Below are 21159 nucleotides of genomic sequence, written 5' to 3' on the forward strand. Positions count from 1 at the left end.
GGCAAGCAAACTTCCCCATATGCTGCCTCCCTTGTGTGTCAGTCTTCATCTGAGGAAACACCTTTTAGAGAGCAAGGGTAGTTCAGTCTCCAGGGTCCATCTGTTCCTGAGACTGCTAACAAGTAATTTAGTACAGTGCGGTGATAATTTGTGATGTGGACATTTCCCCATGCTCAAAGGTTATTTAGCCATTGAATCACCCATATGTAATTTATTACTGACTAGGCTCCAGGCCAAATCCGGACTGCTGATCAAGAGGTTTCACATCTCAGTATCAACTGAGCCATCGAAGAACTTAAATTTTTTCTGGAAAGGCAAATACGCTTTGATATTTGTGGATCAAAATGGACTTAACATTGTAAATTGATTACACCAGCTATAATTTAAAAGGTTATATTTTATTTAAACACACAGAGACACTGCATGTTACCTACATCTGAAGAAATACATTTGTTCTCTAGACATTTAGAAAAATTAGCACATCCTTCTCAATGCGAGAAGATTAAAACTGGTCAAGCTGGAAGTTATGTGCACAGCTAGATTTGACCAGTAGGGTTAAGGTTCTTTTTGCTGCAGCTGCTCTTGTTCCTTGGCTTTTAGCTCTTGATTATACCTATAGACAGAAGATAAGTGAAGTCAGCATACAGCAAACCAAACGTACGAGTTTTCAAACACATTCCTAATAGCTACACTAGAACCTTTTCATACTATTCTTTGGGAGACATTTGAGAAGTAGCAGGAAGTTTTTAATAGGGTAAAATGCACAGAAGCCTTATCTGTGGGCAGAAACACTCCTGATTTGATTTACATGTGGAAGTTTAATTCAAACTTTTGATTACACTACAAGTGAAGGCTCCCAAGCAGCTGAGCAAGACAATTACTGCAAGATTCCTAAGTGAAATGGCTGACCACTTCTGGACTCGTTCTAGCTCGTTATTCCAAGTAGCCACTTAGAGTTGTGGTTTGCCCTCCCAATGAAATAGAGCTGGAGTGCTCTTCCCAGGGGCCATTGCTGCCCATGCTAAATGAAGGAACTGATGGGAAGGTTCAAGGGATACTAGTGGGAAGTCCAGAGAAATGCATGGCTGGTGGAAGGAGGACTGGGGGAGTTGAGGTTCAGGCCTGTGGCGATATGGTTGCCTAAAGGGCAAGTGCACCCTAGGTAGCTTGAAGAGCCTGTCTTATGCTTGGTAGCTAAGACCCAGGAATGAGAATTCTGCACAGATATCTCTAGAGAAATTCTATTTGCTTCTGAAATATTAGGTAATAGGTTTATGATTAAAGTTACAGCATCCCTTTAAAAGTTTTGCTTATCTATAATTGTTCTAGTTATGCCAGATATCTACAACCTTAACTCCATTTGCTTGGCATAAAAACACTCAAGATTTTTCCCTGGGGTGTGCAAAGTTAATAGTTCTGCAAGATTTTTTTTTATACAATTGTTTAAGCCTGACTCCCTTTACCTAGGTCTGTTTGTTATTTAGTGAGTGCTAACAAATACTAGAAATTCAGAAGCCACCCAAATAAAGAGTATTTATAGTGAAGAGCCTCCCAGTAGTATGTACATACTTCCATATACGAAAGAGCTGGGAACCACCGGCACAGCCAACAAAGAAATTCACGGTGAATAGACCCCAGTTTTTAGGAATAATAACTAGAGAATATCTTGACCAAATAAGGCCTGTTGGATACAAAGCAAAGATTACCATTAAATACTCAAATATGCATCGAATTACATTAAAAATCACTTGAGAAATGTTGATCAGACACTAAAAGGTATTCAAACTGTTCTAGCACATCAACCATGTCCTAATAGAAACATATGGACACATCACATCATTAGTGCCATGATAACCCCGTACACTCCTCAGCAAGCGGGACCTTAATTCTGCAGCAAGGTTCCAGACTGGAGGCTCTCTGGGGTAGCAGGCTAGAAAATGTGCAGCAGCTTCAATTAAAAAAAAAATTGGAAGTCACAAGTGGCAGTCAGTGCAGATATCCCAGAATTATTTGTTTTGATGCTGCGTTGTTTTACATAGTCCCTACTTTTCAGTTTTAAAGTATGAGACTTTTTGACAATGTGTGACTATCAGAAGTTGTGAAACAACGCCCTGGCAATGGGTGGATTTTGTGGTGAATTTCATGGCCACAGAGTACCTACAGCCCTCTCTGTAATATAAGTAGGTTATCAGAAAATATCTAGGCCTATCATAGAAAGAGGGATCTTTTGATAAAAGGCTGAAGTTAAATTTTTTAGCACATAATAGAATCTGTGAAACAGATTAATGTATAATTGAGCATTAATCTTGTGGTGAAGATTCTTTATGAAGAAGAAAAGATTACAAACTGGTGAGGATTCTGGTCAGAGGTGTAGAAACAGAATGCATTCACCTGTTGCCATTAACACTGCAGACTGTGCTGTACTGAGTTTTTCTGCTGGTCTGGTCATATCAGCCATTCCAGCACATACCAAACCCTGTAAAGAAAAGACAGCCAACTTTAGTCGGCAAAGTACTTATTTCACTTATTTGTCACCAACACCAATCTAAGTGCAGAAGTATCCAGAGAGCCCATTGCAGTTTGTGATGCACAAGCATGTACAAAACTTACACTCTGGGGCAAAAGCCAGCTAATAACTGACAAGGAATAGGATAATATTTCTCTCCTCTGAGCAGGGTATTCCATAGTTGTCCACCGTGCGATTTCTTGTGTCCAGTGCTGGACTCTGAGGATACTGGACAAGACGGATGCTTGGTCTGATCTGGCATTGTAAGTCCTGTGTTCCCAGTTCAGAAAATGGAGTTGCAATCTTTATTATAGCATTGCAATAGTACAGTAGGCAGTGTTTTTGCCCTCCGCTCACAAAGTGTAAATATTTAATGTAGAGCATATGGCAGAGTTCTTAGTGTCCCAGAAATGCTAGGCCTGTAGTTTGCTTCCGGTCCTACATAACAGTCTACTTACGCTGGCAGTTACTGCACTAGTTCACTGATGTTAAGTACAGTAACTCCTCACTTAAAGTCATCCCGGTTAACGTTGTTTCGTTGCTGATCAATTAGGGAACATGCTAGTTTAAAGTTGTGCAATGCTCTCTTATAACGTGGTTTGGCAGCCACCTGCTTTGTCCACCGCTTGCAGGAAGAACAGCCCGTTGCAGCTAGTGGTGGGGGCTTGGAACTAGGGTGGACCAGTAGCCCCCCCACAATCAGCTCCCTGAGTCAGGTCCCCCAAAATCATGAGATTTGTTTAAAATTAATAGGTTAGGGTTTTTATTCATCTTCTGGTTTTTGAGCCTTTAGGGTTCATGTTTAAGCTTCTCTCTGGAACTATGAGGGCTAGAAACTTTAAATTTTAAGATGAAAGCTGAGCTTCCTGAAGAGTCACATAACCCCCCAGCTCCCGGAGTTTAAGACACACACCAACTATCACAAGACTCAACGGTATGTTAATCAACATACTATTTCAGCCTAGTAGTGGCATCCATTTTTCAAATACAAAGATAGAAATTGGTTTCCATGGGTCATACATAGGAATTTGTCTAAATAGACACCTAGTTTTTGAAGATGTACTTTTAAAAAGTGGACTGTCACTTGCGTGTGTGGCACCAGATGCCTTAAGCTTTATAAAAAGGTAAATGGAATGCTGGAAAAATAATTATTTCAAGAATAGCTAGAACTCACATCTTCAAGAAACGTGAGAAATAAACATTGATGGGCCACTGATTATTAAAACAATCTAAAAGGAAGATTAACATACTGGCTAACGTCTTACTATTTTACAATGTGGTATCACTGCCCTCTGCTGGACAGGATCAGTCTTGTTTAGTATCCAACTGTAGCTTCTAGTCACTTAAGTTTCAGAGTAGCAGCCATGTTAGTTTGTATCCGCAAAAAGAAAAGGAGGACTTGTGGCACCTTAGAGACTAACCCATTTATTTGAGCATAAGCTTTCGTGAGCTACAGCTTACTTCATCAAATGCATTCAGTGGAAAATACAGTGGGGAGATTTATATACACAGAGAACATGAAACACTTAAGGATGACAAAACCTTAGTATTACTGTCAGTAAGGACTCCTTTGGCTTGAGTGACAGAGGCTTGTGTGTTTTTGAAACTAGAGGCCTTGTGTTGTATTCTCAGTGCATCATGTGGTTTATGTTGCCTAATACGTTAGGAGAGCCATGCAGGACTTATCTAGGAAAAGATACAGTTTCAACACATCTACTTAATATAGATTAATACAGCAAGCTCCTCACATACAGGGAAAAAGCCATTTTATGGCAGTTATGTTATCAGAAGGCTACATATAATTCCAATTTCAGCTTGAGGGCAATGTTGTGGAGGCCCAGGAAGCCTGGTATGGGATTACAGTGCACAGGCCTACTGGTAATGCTGCATCAGCTAAACTGCTGCTATGCGTAAAACAGAGAAAGATCTACTGGAAAAACAAAAACCCAAAGCTAAAGCAGAGGATGAGGAGAGGAAGAGTAATCTGACTGTTGGACATAAACGGCCTGAAAGCTAGTAAATATTTTCAAAAGATACCTTTCTACAAATACTAGTTAGCTCATTTTTGACATAAAACCAATGCCAACAATAGACTAAAAGGCTGACATGGATGAGGACCAAGAGTGAACAGCCCTGAATGTAAACCTGACATGTTGACTCAAGCCACTAAATTTCATAACAGAGGACTGTTACAGGGAAGTTGAACTGCACTAAAATCAAGGAGTTCCCATTTACCAGAATGGTAATTTACTTTCACTTGTTACCTAGGCAGTGTTTTTTAAAAAAGAGGTTATATGCTAGAATATGTTTAAACAAAGATATTGCAGAAATATAAGTACATCCTGGTATGAATAAACGGAGTCTCAGAAACTCAACTTTGTCCTAGATTCACTACAATTGTAGCGCTGAGGCACCAGTTGTAGCATGTCTGTTCAAAGTGACCTTGCAGTCCTCCCCATTTTAGGCCGTCATCTCAAGAAGTCAGTTTTAGCAACTGACTTCCAAGAAAAAAAACACGGCTGGATTGTTATGCTACTCCATTGGACTGCTTTACAAGGAGTTTTGCATTGGGCCTGGCAATAGTTATTTCACAGAGGGCTCTTCAGTGAAAGTGTCTCTCTCACTGACCTCCAAGAATCAAATTGTTGTCACGTGTGCTCTCTACCATTAGAGTGAAGGTATAGTCATTCGGACTCATTCCACATTTTAAAAACAATTAGGAGCTTAATAGCAAATCCTTTGATGGTGTGGCCAAGACCATTCATACCAAGAACTAGTCACTTTCCTCCTGGGTGGCTGAAAATCATTCCCTGACCCACAGAAACGTTAACAATATCAGCAAACTGACTTCTTATACTTACCCATTTCATAACAGGTGCCCAGAAAAACACTGTTTTGGGACCTGGAGGGAAAAAAAAACCCGCAACAATTTGAGTTAAGGCATAATAAACCACACACTCAGATATAGCTGTAATCGTACCAAAATGTATTTTTTAAAGCATTTGTACGAATCCCACAGTTGAGGGAACAGTATTGTCTCATGCACACCACAGTACATACAGGGAGAGCTTTTCTACTCTGCTTTGCTAATGCCTTTCTAGTCTGACCCACAACCCCTCTTCAACATTACGGTCTTAGCAGTAGTATCCAAGGCCATTTTGTTTTCTAGGTTATTAGACTGGCAAGTGAGCCAATAGCTGCAGTGTGAATAATGCAACTGTGGCGAACAAAAAAAAAAGTGAGGTCCCAGCTAGTGGCAATACAAAAAGCTGTATCACTTGTAGATCCGCTCTTATGGCAATTCATGACAGTTTTAGTCCCACATAACAATGTTTTTTTCCTCCATGAATTCCAAAGTACTTTAGTCCGATTTCCTGGGTGTGTTCTCATCAGTAGTGTCTCTACCAACAGCTGTAGTATAGCCATCTCTTGTGTGACAACAGATCTGCTCCACCACCATATACGATTAAAAAGTGGAATTCAGGAGGCAAAAGTAATTATCCATACTGGAATTTTCCCAGCAGGGCTACTGTCCTCACCCGCATGCAAAAACGCTTGAGTGACGACGAACAGTCAGGATCTTAGGTCTGACTGATCCAGAACATGGTGGATACAATTTTCAGGAGCGTTTAATTTATGTAGAAGCTTAAGTTCTGATTGACTTTGAGTGCAACATTCTGAGAGCAGATGTAGGACAAGAAATGCCTATGTATTTTTGTCTCCCAAATACACATCATACCTAAGGGTCAAAACTTTCAAGTTCAAGTCGCAGAAGTTAGGCATCTAAGTCAGCAGCTTGCTTTCCAAGTCTGCTGACTTTCCATTGACTATAGACCCTAGGGAAAAAAATCAAGGTGCCGTATTTTTAGCTCCCCACAATTAAAAATTGTCCTAAATGTTTTAATTGTCACTGCTGGCAGCAACTATTCCCTGTGAAAGTAAGAGTACAGGAGCATATCACCACTCTAACTTAAGGTTATAAAATCAGTTGCCACACATCTTTGAAGCAATTCAAGCCCTATAAAATATTTAGCAACAATAATGGTTTAAAATACAACAACTGTTTTTACATTCTTGCACTGCGCTCCCAGACCCATACTGCTTGTAGAACAGAGATCGCTTGCTGATAATTTCCTTTCTTCCAGCAGCACCTCCCACAATTCTGGACATTTGGGCGGCTCCCCTCAACTCTGCAGCTCAAGGAGGTGGATCAGCATTTTGGTGCTATGGGCTCTGGCCATGTCCCCTCTGCTCCCACTTACTGCCCAATGATTTATTGCAAAGCTGTAAAACTTGAACTTGCATAACATTTTTCAGAATTAACAAAATAACTACATACATTAGACCAAGAAAGACGATTGAATATCTGACCTTAGGCTCATGAGCCATCTATGGAAGACAGAATTGTGGGAGATGCTGCCAGCAAAAAGAAAACTAATGGTAAGAAGTTTTACATTATGCAGTCCAGCATCTCCCACAATTCTGGACATCTGGGATGTAATGAGCAGTGAACAGTGGTAGGGAGGGTTATGGAAAAAAATTTGGTAGGAAAGAAGGGAATACCCACCCTCCTGTTTGAAAGCTCACTCAAAAGGCTACATTATTTCTGGGCTACCACCTGCAGCACCTTCCTTCCAAAGGAGACCTTTGCAGAAGACAAAGTCCACCTCATAGCAATTCAAGAAGGTATTACCTTATGACCTTTGCAAATTTCCGAAGCGGACGCACTTTCTCATTCTGCCCTTGAAGTTGCTAGGGATCTTGTGGGGTGCACCCTAATCCCTTCTAGGATAGGAATTTAAAGTGCTTTATAGGCTTCCACCCAGCAATGGAGGACTTGGAACTTTTGAGTCTCTGGCATTTTGGGTGGAAGGAGGACACAAATAAAGCCCAATCTTTCTGTGGATTCTGTAAGCTAGAGACAGATTTTCAACACACTGACATCTAAGGTGTGCTACATCTTTTCCGTTGGATACTGAGGTTTTGGATAGAAGAAAGGAAGCATAAAACTCTTGGGAAGTATGGAAGGAGGAATTCACCTTAGGAAGAATGGGTTTTCTGGAGACCTGAGTACTACCTTAGCCTCATGGAGCAAGCTTTAAGGCACCTGAAGAGATAATAGCTGCCACATCTGTCAGACAAGTTTCAAAGCTGGCAGAGTTAAGAAACAAAATCTTAATGGATAAGTAAAATGCCGACACTGATGTCAAAGGGATGGGCTGGTCAAGGCCCTCAATACCAGTAGTAGGTCCCATTTTGGAAAGAATGGGCTGACTGCTGGGCTGGCTAACTGGACTGCGTGAAGGAATCTGGCTACCTGGGGGCTATCTGCCAGGAAGCACAAGGATCCTGTGAATAGCACGCTACTAAAAACAGATCTGGCATGTAATGATTCTGGGCTATCTATGCCTTCTTGGAGAAAATCCAAAATTGTTGGGATTCCTGGATTTGTCTTGTGCTCTTAACACCTGTAGTTGAATCTGGACCAGAGAGAGGAGTAAGCATGTACTCACGACCCCCTGACCGGTCACAACCCCCAGTTTGAGAACCCCGGGACTAGGTTCTTTGGCCAACTGTGTGATAAGACATTGGTCTCCATGGCTCCAGAGTCTGTCTCCCTGGTGAAGTATTTCAGTATCTTTGCATTCATATGATTCGTAAACAGGTCCACTGAAAGGAGGCTGAACGTTTAAGTGAGGAAATCAAAAACCTCCTGATTCAGGCACCACTAGGAGCTGTTGACCCTGCTGAGCCAGTCCACCTTTCAGTTCAGATCCCCTTTTGAGAGATCACTCTGAAGTTAAGAGAAATTGCTCCCTGCGCCTCATTATTTCCATTGCTTCCACATGTAGCACCTGACTTTGTTTTGCCTTGGTTGCTTAAATATACACCCGTAGTTATGTTGTCTGACTGAACTTGGGACTCTTTTCTCCTCTAGGGCAGACTGGAAATCAGAGTCAGCTTGCCCACATTCAGCTCTAGAAGGTTTATGCTGTGAGCTGTTTGGGTTCAAGTGTACTTCCCAGTCCTCCAGGTTGCTGCCAGGTGTGAGAACTAGAGTAGTGGTTCTCAACCAGGGCTACGTGTACCCCTGGGGTATGCAAAGGTCTTCCAGGAGGTATATCAACTCATCTAGATATTTGCCTAGTTTTACAATAGGCTACATAAAATGCCCCAGTGAAATCAGTACAAACTAAAAGTTCATACAGACAGTGACTTGTTTATTCTGATCTATGTACTGTACACTGAAATGCAAGTAAAATTTTTATATTCAAATTGATTTATTTTATAATTACATGGTAAAAGTGAGAAAGTAGACAATTTTCACTAATAGTTGTTGTGAAACTTATGTCTGATTTTGTAAGCAAGTAATTTTTAAGTGAGGTGAAACTTGGGGGACTCCTGAAAGAGATACAGTAGTCTGGAAAGGTTGAGAGCAACTCAACTAGAGGATCTGGAAGCAAGATGGGCATACCTTTGTGGACAGTATTGTGGGCTGATCACCACTGTAGGGAGTTGATCACCTGTGTTGGAACCCATATTTGATCTTTCATGCATTCCAGGGAGTTGTCCCACCCCTTTAGGATAAAGGCTTGAAGGCATCTGATATGTGGCCATGGAGCAATCCCTATCCATGACATCGGAGGCCCAGCAGTTTAAGACATAGTGCTATCGGAGGCTTTCTGCAGCTCTGAAGCAAGATGACAGAATTCTGGATTTTCTGGAGCCTCTCTTATGAGGAGGAGGAGTAGAGCTTTGCTACTGAGGTATCTATTTCTGTGCCCAGATGACTTAGTCTGGTGGATGGAATCAAGACACTTTTTTGGACACTGATGAAGCCATGCACCTGCAGGAGATTCAACATCTGAGACATGGCTTTGTGCTCCACTGACTGCAATGGAGCACTATTCAAGATGTCTTCAGGAAGGTTCAGGTAGATTCCCTGCAAGCTAAGTCTAGCTATGATCACTACTATCATCTAAATGGGAACGTTTGGTACTGATGTTCTGTGCTGCAGTCAAACCTCAGAAGTCTGCAGGGGCATGATCTGATGAGGATATGGAGGTATGCATCTGTTAGATGTGCTTAAGTTTGGAAGCATGTGCCATATCTGAAACCCTGCTGGGTCTCATTTTCCTTGGGGAGGGGAAGGGACTTGTCAGAACGCCCCTGAGCAAATTGGGAGGGAGGGAGGAAGGCTGATTGGAAGCTCTGCTTCTTTCTCCAGAGCACTCAGGCCCCCTTCTAAGACCAGGGAGGACATGTGGCCCCACAAACCTCTCTTTGTTCTCCAGGCATCCCTTGGGACTTACCCCTCCAAGTGGACTGGCTGGGGTCCTCCTCACTTTTGGAGCTTCACCTTGATCTCTAATGGGGTTCTGCTCCATTTGTCTCATGCTGGAGTTGTAGCTACTGTGCTGGGAAGGGGACCCCATCTGCCTGTCCAACTTATAACCCGAGGACCTAATGGAGTTAGGGTTGGTTGGTCAGGCACAGTCTGGGCACAAGTTGCCATCTGCTGAACCTTGGAAGGTTGCTTCACACAGATACTACTTGACTTTGACACGGTGCTTTCTTGGCTGCTCTGCCATGCCTGTATAGGGGCAGAGGAGCTGGCAGGGAGGCACTGCAATGGAGATGGAGGGTAGGCTAAACTATTAGAGCATTAACCAATCCAGGGAGGTATAAGATGAAACAAAAACTGCTCCCTATTGCCCAAACTGAATAGGAGAGGAAGAAAACAAAACAAAACACAACACACCAACAACCACCCCCACCCCGCCAACCACACAGAATAGGGGCTGAGCAATTGACCACCAACTGCCTCGTGCCAGGAAGCAATAGAATCTGGTGCATGAGGATGCGTAACCAGATCATATGGTGTCAAAACACTGATCTGCCTCTGTAAGCTGCAGAGCGGAGGGGAACGGCCCAGATGTCCAGAACTGTGGGAGACACTGGGGTGCAAAAAAGACCTGTATTTTTCTGCTCTGGTTTGGAAGTGAAAACAATTCTACCTGGCTGGGCATATTTATGGTGCAGATGGAGCTATATAACATTCAATATTTTTTAAATAGCAGTTATCTTTTCATGGACAGATCTTGGTTAGTGTACCAGCATCACTTTCAGCAGAACTAACCGCTTCTGAGTCAGTCTAAATCGTTTGAGGTCCCACAAAACTGGCATTAAATACTCAGACTGTTCATTTGTTGACCAGTGAAATTAAAACCATCTACAATGGTCTCAGTTTTTGGGACAGGTTAACAAGATTGTACCCTTATATTAAAAGTAGAAAGTTCTCAGGACTCTTAAGCAAACATGTAGAATGAAATGCAAACTAAGTGAAACACATGAATTGATTCTGAAGTACCAAGTTAAACCAGGACCGTACTGCAGTTTTGTTAACAGATAAAAGCCCACAGCCCATTCAGTTTGTTCTGTCTGAATTCACCCTTGTGTTTTTGGACAAGAAGTTCTTCAGGACAAGGATGTGTTACATTTTATGCATTGTATAGTACTGGGTACATTTAGGATACCAAGACTGATCTCTTGCAACATAATAAAATATTAGTGAACTTATCTAAGACTTCTCACAGCTGCAACTTACACATAGTGCCATCAAACACTCCTTTTATTTATCAATTTCCTAGAATACAGCAGAGTTCTCAATGGACTTGCAGAATTAGAGACTAGCTGTATGCTGAAAAAGGAGCAAGGGAAAGATTCCAGAAAGCTTAGATGGAGATCTCAAATTCAGACAGATTTAGTATGTAATATTTGATAAAAATACTGTCACAATGTCACATTGTTCCATGCAGTAAGCAGGTACTTCTCAATCTAAGACAATCTGGTTGTGTTGACTTACATCAATGGTGCTGCAGTTTTTTATTTTCACAGTTGCCATGTTACATTATGAGTGTAATTATGGTTAATGCACGTTAGTACCATTCATTTTAAAAACAATAGGCAAGACTCCTCTAGGGGATGCCAGGCTCATTATCCTCTCTCCTAGAAGGCTCTTGCTGTTCTCACTCATTTATAAAAAAGAAACAACAATTATGTGACCTGACCCAACATTTGGGTCAGCAAGGGAACATCAGCTGCAAATGTCCCTAGGTACCGGTTCGGATGAACACTGCATATCCTCATACTCTAATAAAAATGCCTGTTTAAGAAATGTACTAGCAGGCAAGCACAGATGTGAGTCAGTAGGGTATAATACAACAGGGGCAGGGGTGTCAGTGGGTATCGATGGCTTAAACAGTAGTTCTTGGAGTGTCATGCACCCACACTCACACCAAGAGTAAGTATTGTAAGTAAATGAATACTCAGCAGGATTTAAAGAACAATATTCTGTACTCCACTGCATTCAAGATTTGTGCCCTAAATTAGATTTTTAAGTCAGCCTACATTGTGGGAAAAATGCCTTATACAGAGTAGCAGCAGTGTATTATGCTGGCACTAGTAAATCAAGCCTCATTAGGAGACAATTACTTGGTAAACATGAAAACTAAAATGGAGTTATTCTTATACTGTATAAAGGCTTTGCAACTCCTGAAGTTTGCTAGAACAGCCTAACAATGCAAGCTGTAACTTTGCCTTTGTAATATGCTACTAGATTCACAGATCTAGTTTTACAATAAGCACTGGTAGCTTGCACTTCTACATAGGTTTTAAATTTCTAAATTATAAAGTTTGTGACACTGACATTCTACTCAACAATCAAAGATTAAAAGCATTCATGACTATACTAAGTGTGAAGTACCAGCATACTATACTAAGTTCTCTTTATAAGGGAGAGCCTCCCGAATACAGTAAATAGACTGAAGGCAGATATAGCAGGTCATTATAAGGTACTAGTAGCTGCAAGTCCATGCTGTTGTACAGGTGCAATTCACGAAGTCACATGCGTACCCCCCCCCCACCCCTAAATTAGGGTTCTTGTTTCCATGTAGTGTGATGTAGTGAGCAGTGATGCTGTTGTACATGTTCGCCAAAGTTTGGGCATGGTGCTGCCCCCTGGCTGGAGGCACAGTTATCTTTGTTACCCCAAATAGCTGTTGCTTCCACCTTCTCTGATTAACGGTCATATTCCAGCTGCCACAGAACCTTCAGACTCCAGCATTCCATCTGGTTTTCACAGGGCCCAGTGATGATTGAACCTGGTGATATTCTAAATAAAGAGCTTTCAACCATGACTGTAGCTGTTTCCATCACATCATACTGACTCAGACATCACAGGCTACAAAAGAGGTGGGCAAACTATGGCCCAAGAGCCACATCCGGCCCTCCAGCTGGTTTAAACCAGCCCTCGAGCTCCTGATGGGGAGCAGGGTCTAGGGCTTGGCCTGTTCCTGCACTCCAGCTGGGGAGCGGGGTCCAAGGTAACTCCGCGTGCATATGCCAAGGCTCCTGGAAGCAGCAGCATGTCCGGCCTCCGGCTCCTAAGCTTAGGGGCAACCAGGGGGTTGCGCGCACAGCCCCCCCAAGCACCGCCCCCACAGTCACATTGGCTGGGAACTGCAGCTAATGGGAACTGCAGGGGCAGTGCCTGCAGACAGCGCAGCACTGCCTGGCCACACCTTTGCATAGGAGCAGAGCGGGGGGACATGCTGCTGCTTCCAGGAGCTGCTTCAGGTAAGCACCGCCCGGAGCCTGCACCCCTCCCGTGCCCCAACCCCAGCCCTGATTCCTATCCTGAACCCCAACCACCTGCCCCAGCCTGAACTCCTCATTTCTGGCCCCACCCCAGAGCCTGCACGCCCAGCCCTCGCCCTCACCCTCCCCCATGCCCCAGCCCTGATCCGCCACCTGCCCTCTGAACCCCTTTGTCCCAGCCTGGAGCACCCTCTTACACCCCAAATCCCTCATCCCCAGCCTCACTCCAGAGCCCTCACCTCCAGCTGGAGCCCACCCCCCATGCACCCCAACCCCCTGCCCGGAGCCCCCTCCTGCACCCTGAACTCCTCATTTCTGGCCCCACCCCAGAGCCCACACCCCCAGCCAGCCCTCACCCGCTCCTGCACCCCAACCCCAATTTCGTGAGCAGTCATGGCCCACCATACAATTTTCATACCAACATGTGGCCCTCTGGCCAAAACGTTTGCCCACCCCTGGACTACAGAGTGACAATTCTTGAATCTTATTCTATAGATTATATACCATAGAAAGCTTCCTTACCTGGCCCCTTCTGCAATGTCTGGGAAGTTTCTCTACTAAATCAGGTTTAAACATGTCTGCTAGGACTTCTCCCTCAGTGTGGAAACTCACCCATAGCCTTACTCCTGTTTAAGCTTTTCCCTCCCATCCACCTTCTAGACCTTTTACATTTGCAACACTAATGGCAGACAGGTCTAAAGTCTGACCTACTTCTTCCAGCTATGTCTTAGGATCTTCCCAGGGAGGGTGCCTGGATAGTTTCTTGCTCCAGAGGATGTGGCTGTATTTATTTTGGAACCTGGAATGGCACACAGGGTTGAGGAAATGCACTGCTTGTTTATTCACTGACTGCATGTCAAGTTCATAGTATTTAAAGCCTTAAGAAAGAGAAGACCAGTCTGAGGGCCGGGCCATGGATTTACATTCACCTGTGAAAGGAACTGGTAGGCTCAAGTGCTAAATGTTCATAGCATAATCTTAATCAAGGGCCTCCCAAATTCAAATGCTTTCTTTCTCATACGTTTGCCTGAGCATCGGTGGCATCCTTCCATACAGTAAAGTCTAGTACCTATTTCTTCCAGATTACGGTGGGGTTTTTCACAAACATTTTCATGTTCATTTATGCTGGTGTGGGTGATGTTTTACTCCTACATTCAGGAAGATGCCTGTTCAAGTTATGTTTAGTATTTGTGATAGGGTCTGTAAGCTTCCAAGCATGTATGTATGCAAACATCTGATTATTTTCTATGTATTTTTCCCTAAAAATACTTCAGTGTCCCTGCAGCAAAGGCAATGGTCTATCAGTAACAAAGCCGATAAGCCAGTACACATGCATTTGAGGGAAAAAGTTGCATAGGAATCTGATTGGAATTTTAAACTAATACTTGAAAAAAATATCTTGACAAAACCCTTAAGAAAATGCTCCTCAAATTATTAATGGAGTTTTAAAATGACAGTGAACTGGTTCAGAAACTCAAGAGGAGGGAGAGAACCGCTGTTTGCAAGGTCTTCCTCAGAAGAGAAGTAACTCAAGAATGTGACAAAAGCTCTGTTTTGATTAATTGATAGCCTCCACATGCATTTTGATCATAATAAAAATAAACTTGACTAAAGACACTTTATGAAGCTTGGAATGTATTACACATCTATACTTACTGAACTGAATTCGTTCCTAGTGTAACTATTATTACATCAGGGATAAATTTGGGTCATAAAAATACAAGATCTTAGTTTGAATATATGCTTCCTGCTCCTAACAAGAAACACACAGTACACTGATGAAGTAATATATAATTCACACCAAGAGACGGGCTCTGCTTTGTTCATAAATCCCTTGTTGAAATCTGACTATCCATCCCTGATTAAGAAGCTTTAAACAGTGAACACATGACAGAACACAAGCCAAGTCACATCTCTCTGCTGCTAACACTAGTTTTCCATCAAGTGGCAGCCAATTGGAAGTGGAGGAGTTGGCTTTGCACCTCACATTTGTCAGAAGCTTTCACTGTCCTCTAGCCATCTTAATTAGTTTGAAAAACATTACCCAAATGCAAGATTTTTTTTTTTTTAGTATTTCATCCAAAGTGTTCTCCAGGTCAAAGTAAAGGGATTTCTCTTAGACAAACAATTTAGAATCTAGGTAAAAAGTCACTTATCAAACGAGGCCATCAAACTAGGCCTCACCAAGGACAGATGACTGTACATTAAGAGCTTTCCTTTTACAACAAAAAAGTATGTTTTCATGTTGGATGGCTTTTGTTCTAGTTAAATGTGCCCAATAGCCCTGGAGACGAAGCTCTCTATCTATAGAGCAGGTACAGAAGGGGGGAGAAAAAAAAGGGGGGGGGGGGAGAAAACCTGGATTTGTGCTGGAAATGGCCCACCTTGATTATCATACACATTGTAAGGAGAGTGATCACTTTAGATAAGCTATTACCAGCAGGAGAGTGGGGTGGGGGGAGAGAAAACCTTTTGTAGTGGTAAACACCCAATTTTTCATGGTTTGTGTGTATAAAAAGATCTTCTGTACTTTCCACAGTATGCATCCGATGAAGTGAGCTGTAGCTCACGAAAGCTTATGCTCAAATAAATTGGTTAGTCTCTAAGGTGCCACAAGTACTCCTTTTCTTTATATGGTACTGTAGTTATTCAGTTGTGTTATCTACCTTGACAACAATTGTCTTTTTTTTTAAACCAGCATGAAAGCATGCACTTCTATTTTCCTCAGTATCTTCTATTTGTTAACTATAGTCATTTTGAATGCCTGGCCAACTTCTTCCCTCAAACATAGCACTCCTTGAGACTCCTGCTCCCGGGTATATGCGTAGAATTTGTCACATAAAGAGTAGATAAGCATGTCTCTTCTTAAGGCCATCAAGACACATGATCAATCCACTTATCTTCTTGGATTCTCCTGTCTCAAGACCTTTCTCCTCATTTTCTCCCTACCCCCATAAAAGGGCACTAAACAGGACAATTGCTACCAATTAATTGTGGACACTTGCTGGCTCAAATCTAAACTCCTGGGGAAATGCAAGATAGTACAGAGATCCACACAATTCATGAAATAGCTCCAGTGGTATACATCACTCATGAATAGACAAGACATATTCACTTATTTGTTTTGCCAGCTAGAAAAAAAGCTTTACTTTGTACTGCATAAATGGCAAAATCTACAACAAAATAATTGAAATTTGTTGCCCCCTACTCTCCTCTAGCCATTAACACAACATTTGCTTGAGGGGAGGTGGAAAAAAAAAAAAAAAGGAGGTGAAGGTAGTTTTTTATTTAAATAGAAATGTCACTGGCTTTTTGTTTTAGAGCAACTTCAACTACAGAGCATTAGCTTCTGAACCTGCAACACAGGGGAAGCCAAAGGTTGAGCCGAAGTGGCTCATTTCAGATAAGAAAAAGAAGACAAGCAGCAGTTTGTTTTAAAAGGGATTATACTTCAAGATAGGAGATCCCTACTGTTTCTTTTCCCTTTTCTCGGTCAGATTGATCCAAAGACAATTATGGTTAACAAGTTCAAATCTGTGTCAGCATCATCTCTATTGTATTATTACACTATTTGTAAAATGGCAGTAACAACACACTTAATATGTTCACGTGTTGCAAATAGCTAGAAACCCCACTGCAGTTAATGAAGAGTCACAAGATTTTGGATTTTTTTTTTTTTTAAAAGGGGAGGATGTTCCCATAAGTAAAGTAAACTTGCTAATTTGTGTTAGAGCAACAATACCACTCATCGTTTCCCCAATACTTCCCCCCCCATACTCCTCTCATATACTCTATAGAAGTGTAGACAAACTCTTAAAGAAAAAAAAATCTAGTGACTGTCAATTTGATGCTAAATACCACAGCAACAATCCTGTAGTGGCATATTTGTAAGTGACATCCTAATGTCTAATAGGTTCCCAGCCTCAAAAAAGATTTTAAATCCACCTGGATTCCTTCAAAAATTAATATTACTGATCACTGAGACTACAAAGTGCATTTCAAGATCACAAAAGCAATAAGATACTATAGGATCCCTTAGTTATTGTATTGTATAGTGATCCACTACATCCATCCCTGTACTCTTAGCAAGTTCCCCAGTACCCAGGTCTGTATGTCCAAGTGCCTACTAGACTCTACAGGATCTTCTGCTTTTCTCCCTTTTCTGGTTACAGGAAGCTCTACTTGGAATAGAGACACGTTTAAAGAAAGTCTTTCTGGTGAAGATCAGAGAGCTTTTCCAAAGAGATCGTGTAACACTCCCGGAAGGCAGCTAGGCTCCGGATCGGACTGAACTCCCCCAACAGCTCATCCCACAGCTGAACCGTCCTTAACAGAAGGCCCTTTATCTTAAGCCCTTTATGAGCTGCCTTGTCCTAGAGGAGAGCAAAGCCTCAAAAGTTTGCCCTATTTACTATTAAAAAACGATAATTTAGAAACCCAACTTCTGTCTGCCCGCCCCGCACACCCGGCCCAGTAGGTGGGGAGACCCGGGGCCTCGACCTGCCGCTGTTCCCGGCCCAGGGTCTCGCAGGGCTGCCAGTCTGTCAGGAAGGAAGCAGGTGCCGGGCGGTACCACCCTGCCCTCCCACAGGCCAAGGAAACCGAGGTGCAGAGATGGAGTCACCAGCCCAAGGTCACAGCGAGGCCCGGCAGGGCTCCGGCTCCGCACCCTCTCCGTGTCGCGCTGGGGACGGGGGAGGAATGGGGGCTCCCAGCGCCTCAGGCCCGGGACCGCCGCCCCGCAGCCAGCGCCGGGCACAGGCCGGGGCGCGCCCAGCCGGGAGCCCCGAGCGCTCGTCATCCCCTCGGGCAGGGTGACCGGGGCCCCGCCCTGTCCAGCCGAAAGGGGAGCGCGGGCGCAGCCGCAGCCCTCCCCAATCCGCCCCGGGGGGCGCGGCCGGTACCTGCCGGGTGGTTGTACAGGGGTCGCAGCCGCGGCGGCAGCTTGAGCTCGATGCGGTCAAGCAGCCGGTGGTAGGAAGCGCGGAGCCCCGCGACCGCGGCCATGTCGGCGGGGAGAGGAGAGAGGCCCCCGGGCTGGTCTGGGGTCCCAGGAACAGCGGCTGCTCCGACGTCCCTCCGCGACCCGCCGTCCTTCGGCTTCCCTCTGACCCTCCCGCCCCGCGAGCCGCCCTTCGCGCCCCGGTGCCGCTTCGCCAGAGGAGGCCCCAGCTCTACTTCACGCTGATTGGTCCGCTGGGAGGCGAGGGGGCGGGGTCGAGCAGCTCGCCGAGCGCTATTCGCTAACAGGACCTCCTTCTCCCTTGGCGCCCCTCCCTGCGTGGAGAGAGCTGACGCTATGGCGGGGGGGGTTTCCGGCCATCTTTGATAAGGGCAGGAACATCCTTTTCCATTCCGGCTACCGTGCTACCCAAACTAAACATGGCTGCCTTCACGCTTCGGTGCCCCGGCCAAGATGGCAGTCGCTGATGAAAGACATTGGAAGAGCAGGCAGCTTTGTGTGCCCAAATACAAGACGGCCGCTTGTCTGACTTCACCGCCCGCATCCACAAAGCCGAATGGTCACGTTCTCGCGATAGGTGTAAGTCTCGAGCGCTGTGAACGGGGCAGGGGCAGGGGCGGAGTCAGGGGCGGGGAGCGGAGGAGCTGCCGCTGTTGCTCGTTCCTCGGCGGCGGGCGGGCGGGTTGGTGCGTGAGCGAGCGAGCGAGCACCGCGCGGGCGGGCAGCCGGCCGGGTCTCCATGGTGAGCGTGGGGGGCGGCTGCCGCCGGCGGAGAGTCTGAGCCTCCCCTCCCCGCGGTGCCATGTCCCGGGGGTGCTGCCCTCACCTGCTGTGGGACGTGCGGAAGCGGAGCCTGGGGCTGGAGGAGCCCGGTCTGCTGCGGAGACACTACCTAGGTGAGCGGGGGGAGGGGCAGCCGTGGGGGGGCGGGCGTTGCCGGGCGCTCGGAGCTGCCCGGCGCTGGCGGGGGGGGACGGGGACGCTTCGCCCCGCACGCGCGCCAGAGGCGACAGTGACAGCTGAGCCCTTCCCCCTCCAGCTCTGGGGCGGGGCGGTGTGTGTGTGTGTGTGCCGCACATGTTGTGGCTCGGCTGGCTCCCCCCCTCCCCCCCCCGCGGCCCCGGTCACTGTGCTTTGGTCAGTGCCCTCCCTGCGGGCCCCGGCCTCGCCCCGGCCTCTCTGCGGGCTGTTGAGAAACCGCTGCCCCGAAATGTCAGTCACCGCGGGAGAAGTCAGTCCCCGTCCCCGGCGCCTGGGTGCGTCCCCGCGTCTAAAGGATTTTGCGGGGACAGGAAGCAGGGGCGCTGGAGCCGTTTGTGTCGTGAGGCTGCCGAGAGCCATTGAACTCCACGGTCAACGCTGTTCTGTAATGGGAACCACTTCCAGCCGGGGGGTGCGGCAGCCTCCCCGCACCCATGGTGCGAACCCTCCTCAGCGGGTGGAAACGTAACGCCTCTCTGCCCGTCCTCGGCTGCCTGGCTCTGTCTTTCCTTTCCCGTCCAGAAAACGGACCCAGGGGGTAATAAAGCGTCTCAGTCCAGTGACAAAACGGTTTGCATGCTTACTCTGAACAGTCAGAGCCTTGTCTGTGGCAGCTAGTGCAACTTACGGTGAAGTGGCTAAGGAGTTACTGACAAAAGCATGTGAACACCAATGCTTCTGTGATTGTTTTTGCAGATTGTGTCTCTTTCTGACTCCTTGAGCTGGCAGTGCTGCTCAGATGACTTTTGAAACGATAATCTTAAAACAGCTGTTTGTTTAATATCCCTTTACTTGTGTTTAAAAACATCTCAGGATCATTAAGAAGGGTAGCTTTTAAAAATGCCACTTAATTCTCACCCATTGGTGCTGTGTATTTGCTCTTTGTATTTTATTCATGTTAGACAATAACATTAGATTGGTGAGTTTTACTTTCTAGCTCTCATATATTACCCAAATACTGCTGCTGTTTTAAGTTTCCAACACCAGCGTTTTACTAAAAAATAACTTGAAATTTTAGGGTGGGAGGAAAGCCACAATTATTGTGTTAAGTTTTTTGTAGTCACCGCCGCCGCTGCCCCCGTGCGCCCCCCCCTCCCCCCCCCCAAAAAAAAGTTCTTAGGAGAAGGGACAGGTCTTCTCTGTTTGGAACTCAGTTGTGCTAGGCACTATACAATCTCTTTTAGGGCCTCTAGGTTATGCTGGAATAGTAATAGGAATATAGTATTCCTTTAAATTGGGTACAGTAAGGCTACTGGAGTGAAATTTTACCTAAACACCTGTGACTTTTTAAATCAAAGAACCAATTTAAAAAGTATAATGCTCTCTTTTTGTGAAGAAGCATTATATTTCTATGGCTTCCATATATGATCTGCTCTGGTTTTCAGTTGGTTTTCCAGAGAAATTTAAGGTGGTGTTTGACCTAGTAAATTCTCAATATTTGTGACTGTCTCCCCTTGTGTCATACCTTGACAATGGTAATCAGCCTAGGGCATGGATATGGTGATAGAACTTGAATACCCAGGTGACTTGGTGCTTATAAAGGCCTATAAAAAAACAGTGCCCCAGTTTGAAGAGGGAATGGGAGCAATTTGGTGGCAAAATTAGACAAACTAATTTGTTGAACTTCAGGAGATACTGCTAGACCTACTGTTTTTTTCCCAACCTTTTCCTGTAGAGGTTGAATGGGGATATAAGTGGGTAGAGAGGAGTGAATTTTATTTGTGAAATGTTAGGAGGTTCCTTATGGATGTTTGTCCAATATAACTTTTATATATGTCTTCTTAAAAAAATGGAAAGTACAAGTTCTTGGGGTTTTTTTTAACAGTTTCTAATTAAATCAAAAAGTTTGATAATTTTATAGTAATGGTTAGTATTTCAGTGAGATGCCAATCCTATGTAATCTTGCTAGCTGGCTTCTGTTTCTAGTTGCTCAGTCCTTACTGCAGACGTACTGTAAGGTGCTCCAAAGAAGTGCAGACCTTAACTGCAGTTCAGTACTAGAGTGGACCAGGACATATTTGAATTGTACCCAAAATGTTATTTAAAAATA

At 44.7% G+C, this 21159-nt stretch overlaps 2 protein-coding genes across 7 annotated transcripts in view; one reads left to right on the forward strand and one right to left on the reverse strand.

The window, feature by feature from the left end:
* Window positions 1-323: 323 nt before the first annotated feature.
* On the reverse strand, window positions 324-18297 carry MPC2 (mitochondrial pyruvate carrier 2). The gene is made up of 5 exons (XM_074972314.1): window positions 18070-18297; window positions 5368-5408; window positions 2392-2476; window positions 1570-1681; window positions 324-613 (listed from the first exon to the last, which is right to left on the reverse strand). Exons 1-5 carry the CDS (start codon window positions 18170-18172, stop codon window positions 556-558), a joined length of 399 nt encoding a protein of 132 aa, XP_074828415.1. The 5' UTR covers window positions 18173-18297; the 3' UTR covers window positions 324-555.
* Window positions 18298-18752: 455 nt separating this feature from the next.
* Window positions 18753-21159, forward strand: part of DCAF6 (DDB1 and CUL4 associated factor 6) — a 159469-nt gene continuing 157062 nt past the window's right edge. For 2 of the 6 annotated variants that reach the window (XM_074972268.1, XM_074972278.1), the window contains exon 1: window positions 18754-19024. In XM_074972268.1, the coding sequence (XP_074828369.1) occupies window positions 18931-19024 (94 nt within the window). In that variant the 5' untranslated portion in view covers window positions 18754-18930. Of the gene's footprint in view, window positions 19025-21159 lie in introns of all 6 variants that reach the window. The other 4 variants (XM_074972258.1, XM_074972288.1, XM_074972256.1 and 1 more) reach the window with 3 other exon arrangements.

The sequence above is a fragment of the Natator depressus genome, chromosome 1 (genome assembly GCF_965152275.1).
Source record: "Natator depressus isolate rNatDep1 chromosome 1, rNatDep2.hap1, whole genome shotgun sequence".
Taxonomy (NCBI): domain Eukaryota; kingdom Metazoa; phylum Chordata; order Testudines; family Cheloniidae; genus Natator; species Natator depressus.

What these genes read in the sequence shown, in the direction of transcription:
- MPC2 (XM_074972314.1), bottom strand. Translation starts at nt 18,172, where the DNA reads ATGGCCGCGGTCGCGGGGCTCCGCGCTTCCTACCACCGGCTGCTTGAC. An exon ending in CCTGTACAACCACCCGGCAG is followed by an intron (nt 5,409 to 18,069) that starts GTACCGGCCGCG and finishes TTTTCCCTCCAG; the next exon opens with GTCCCAAAACAGTGTTTTTC. An exon ending in CAGCTCTTTCGTATATGGAA is followed by an intron (nt 614 to 1,569) that starts GTATGTACATAC and finishes TTCTGTCTATAG; the next exon opens with GTATAATCAAGAGCTAAAAG.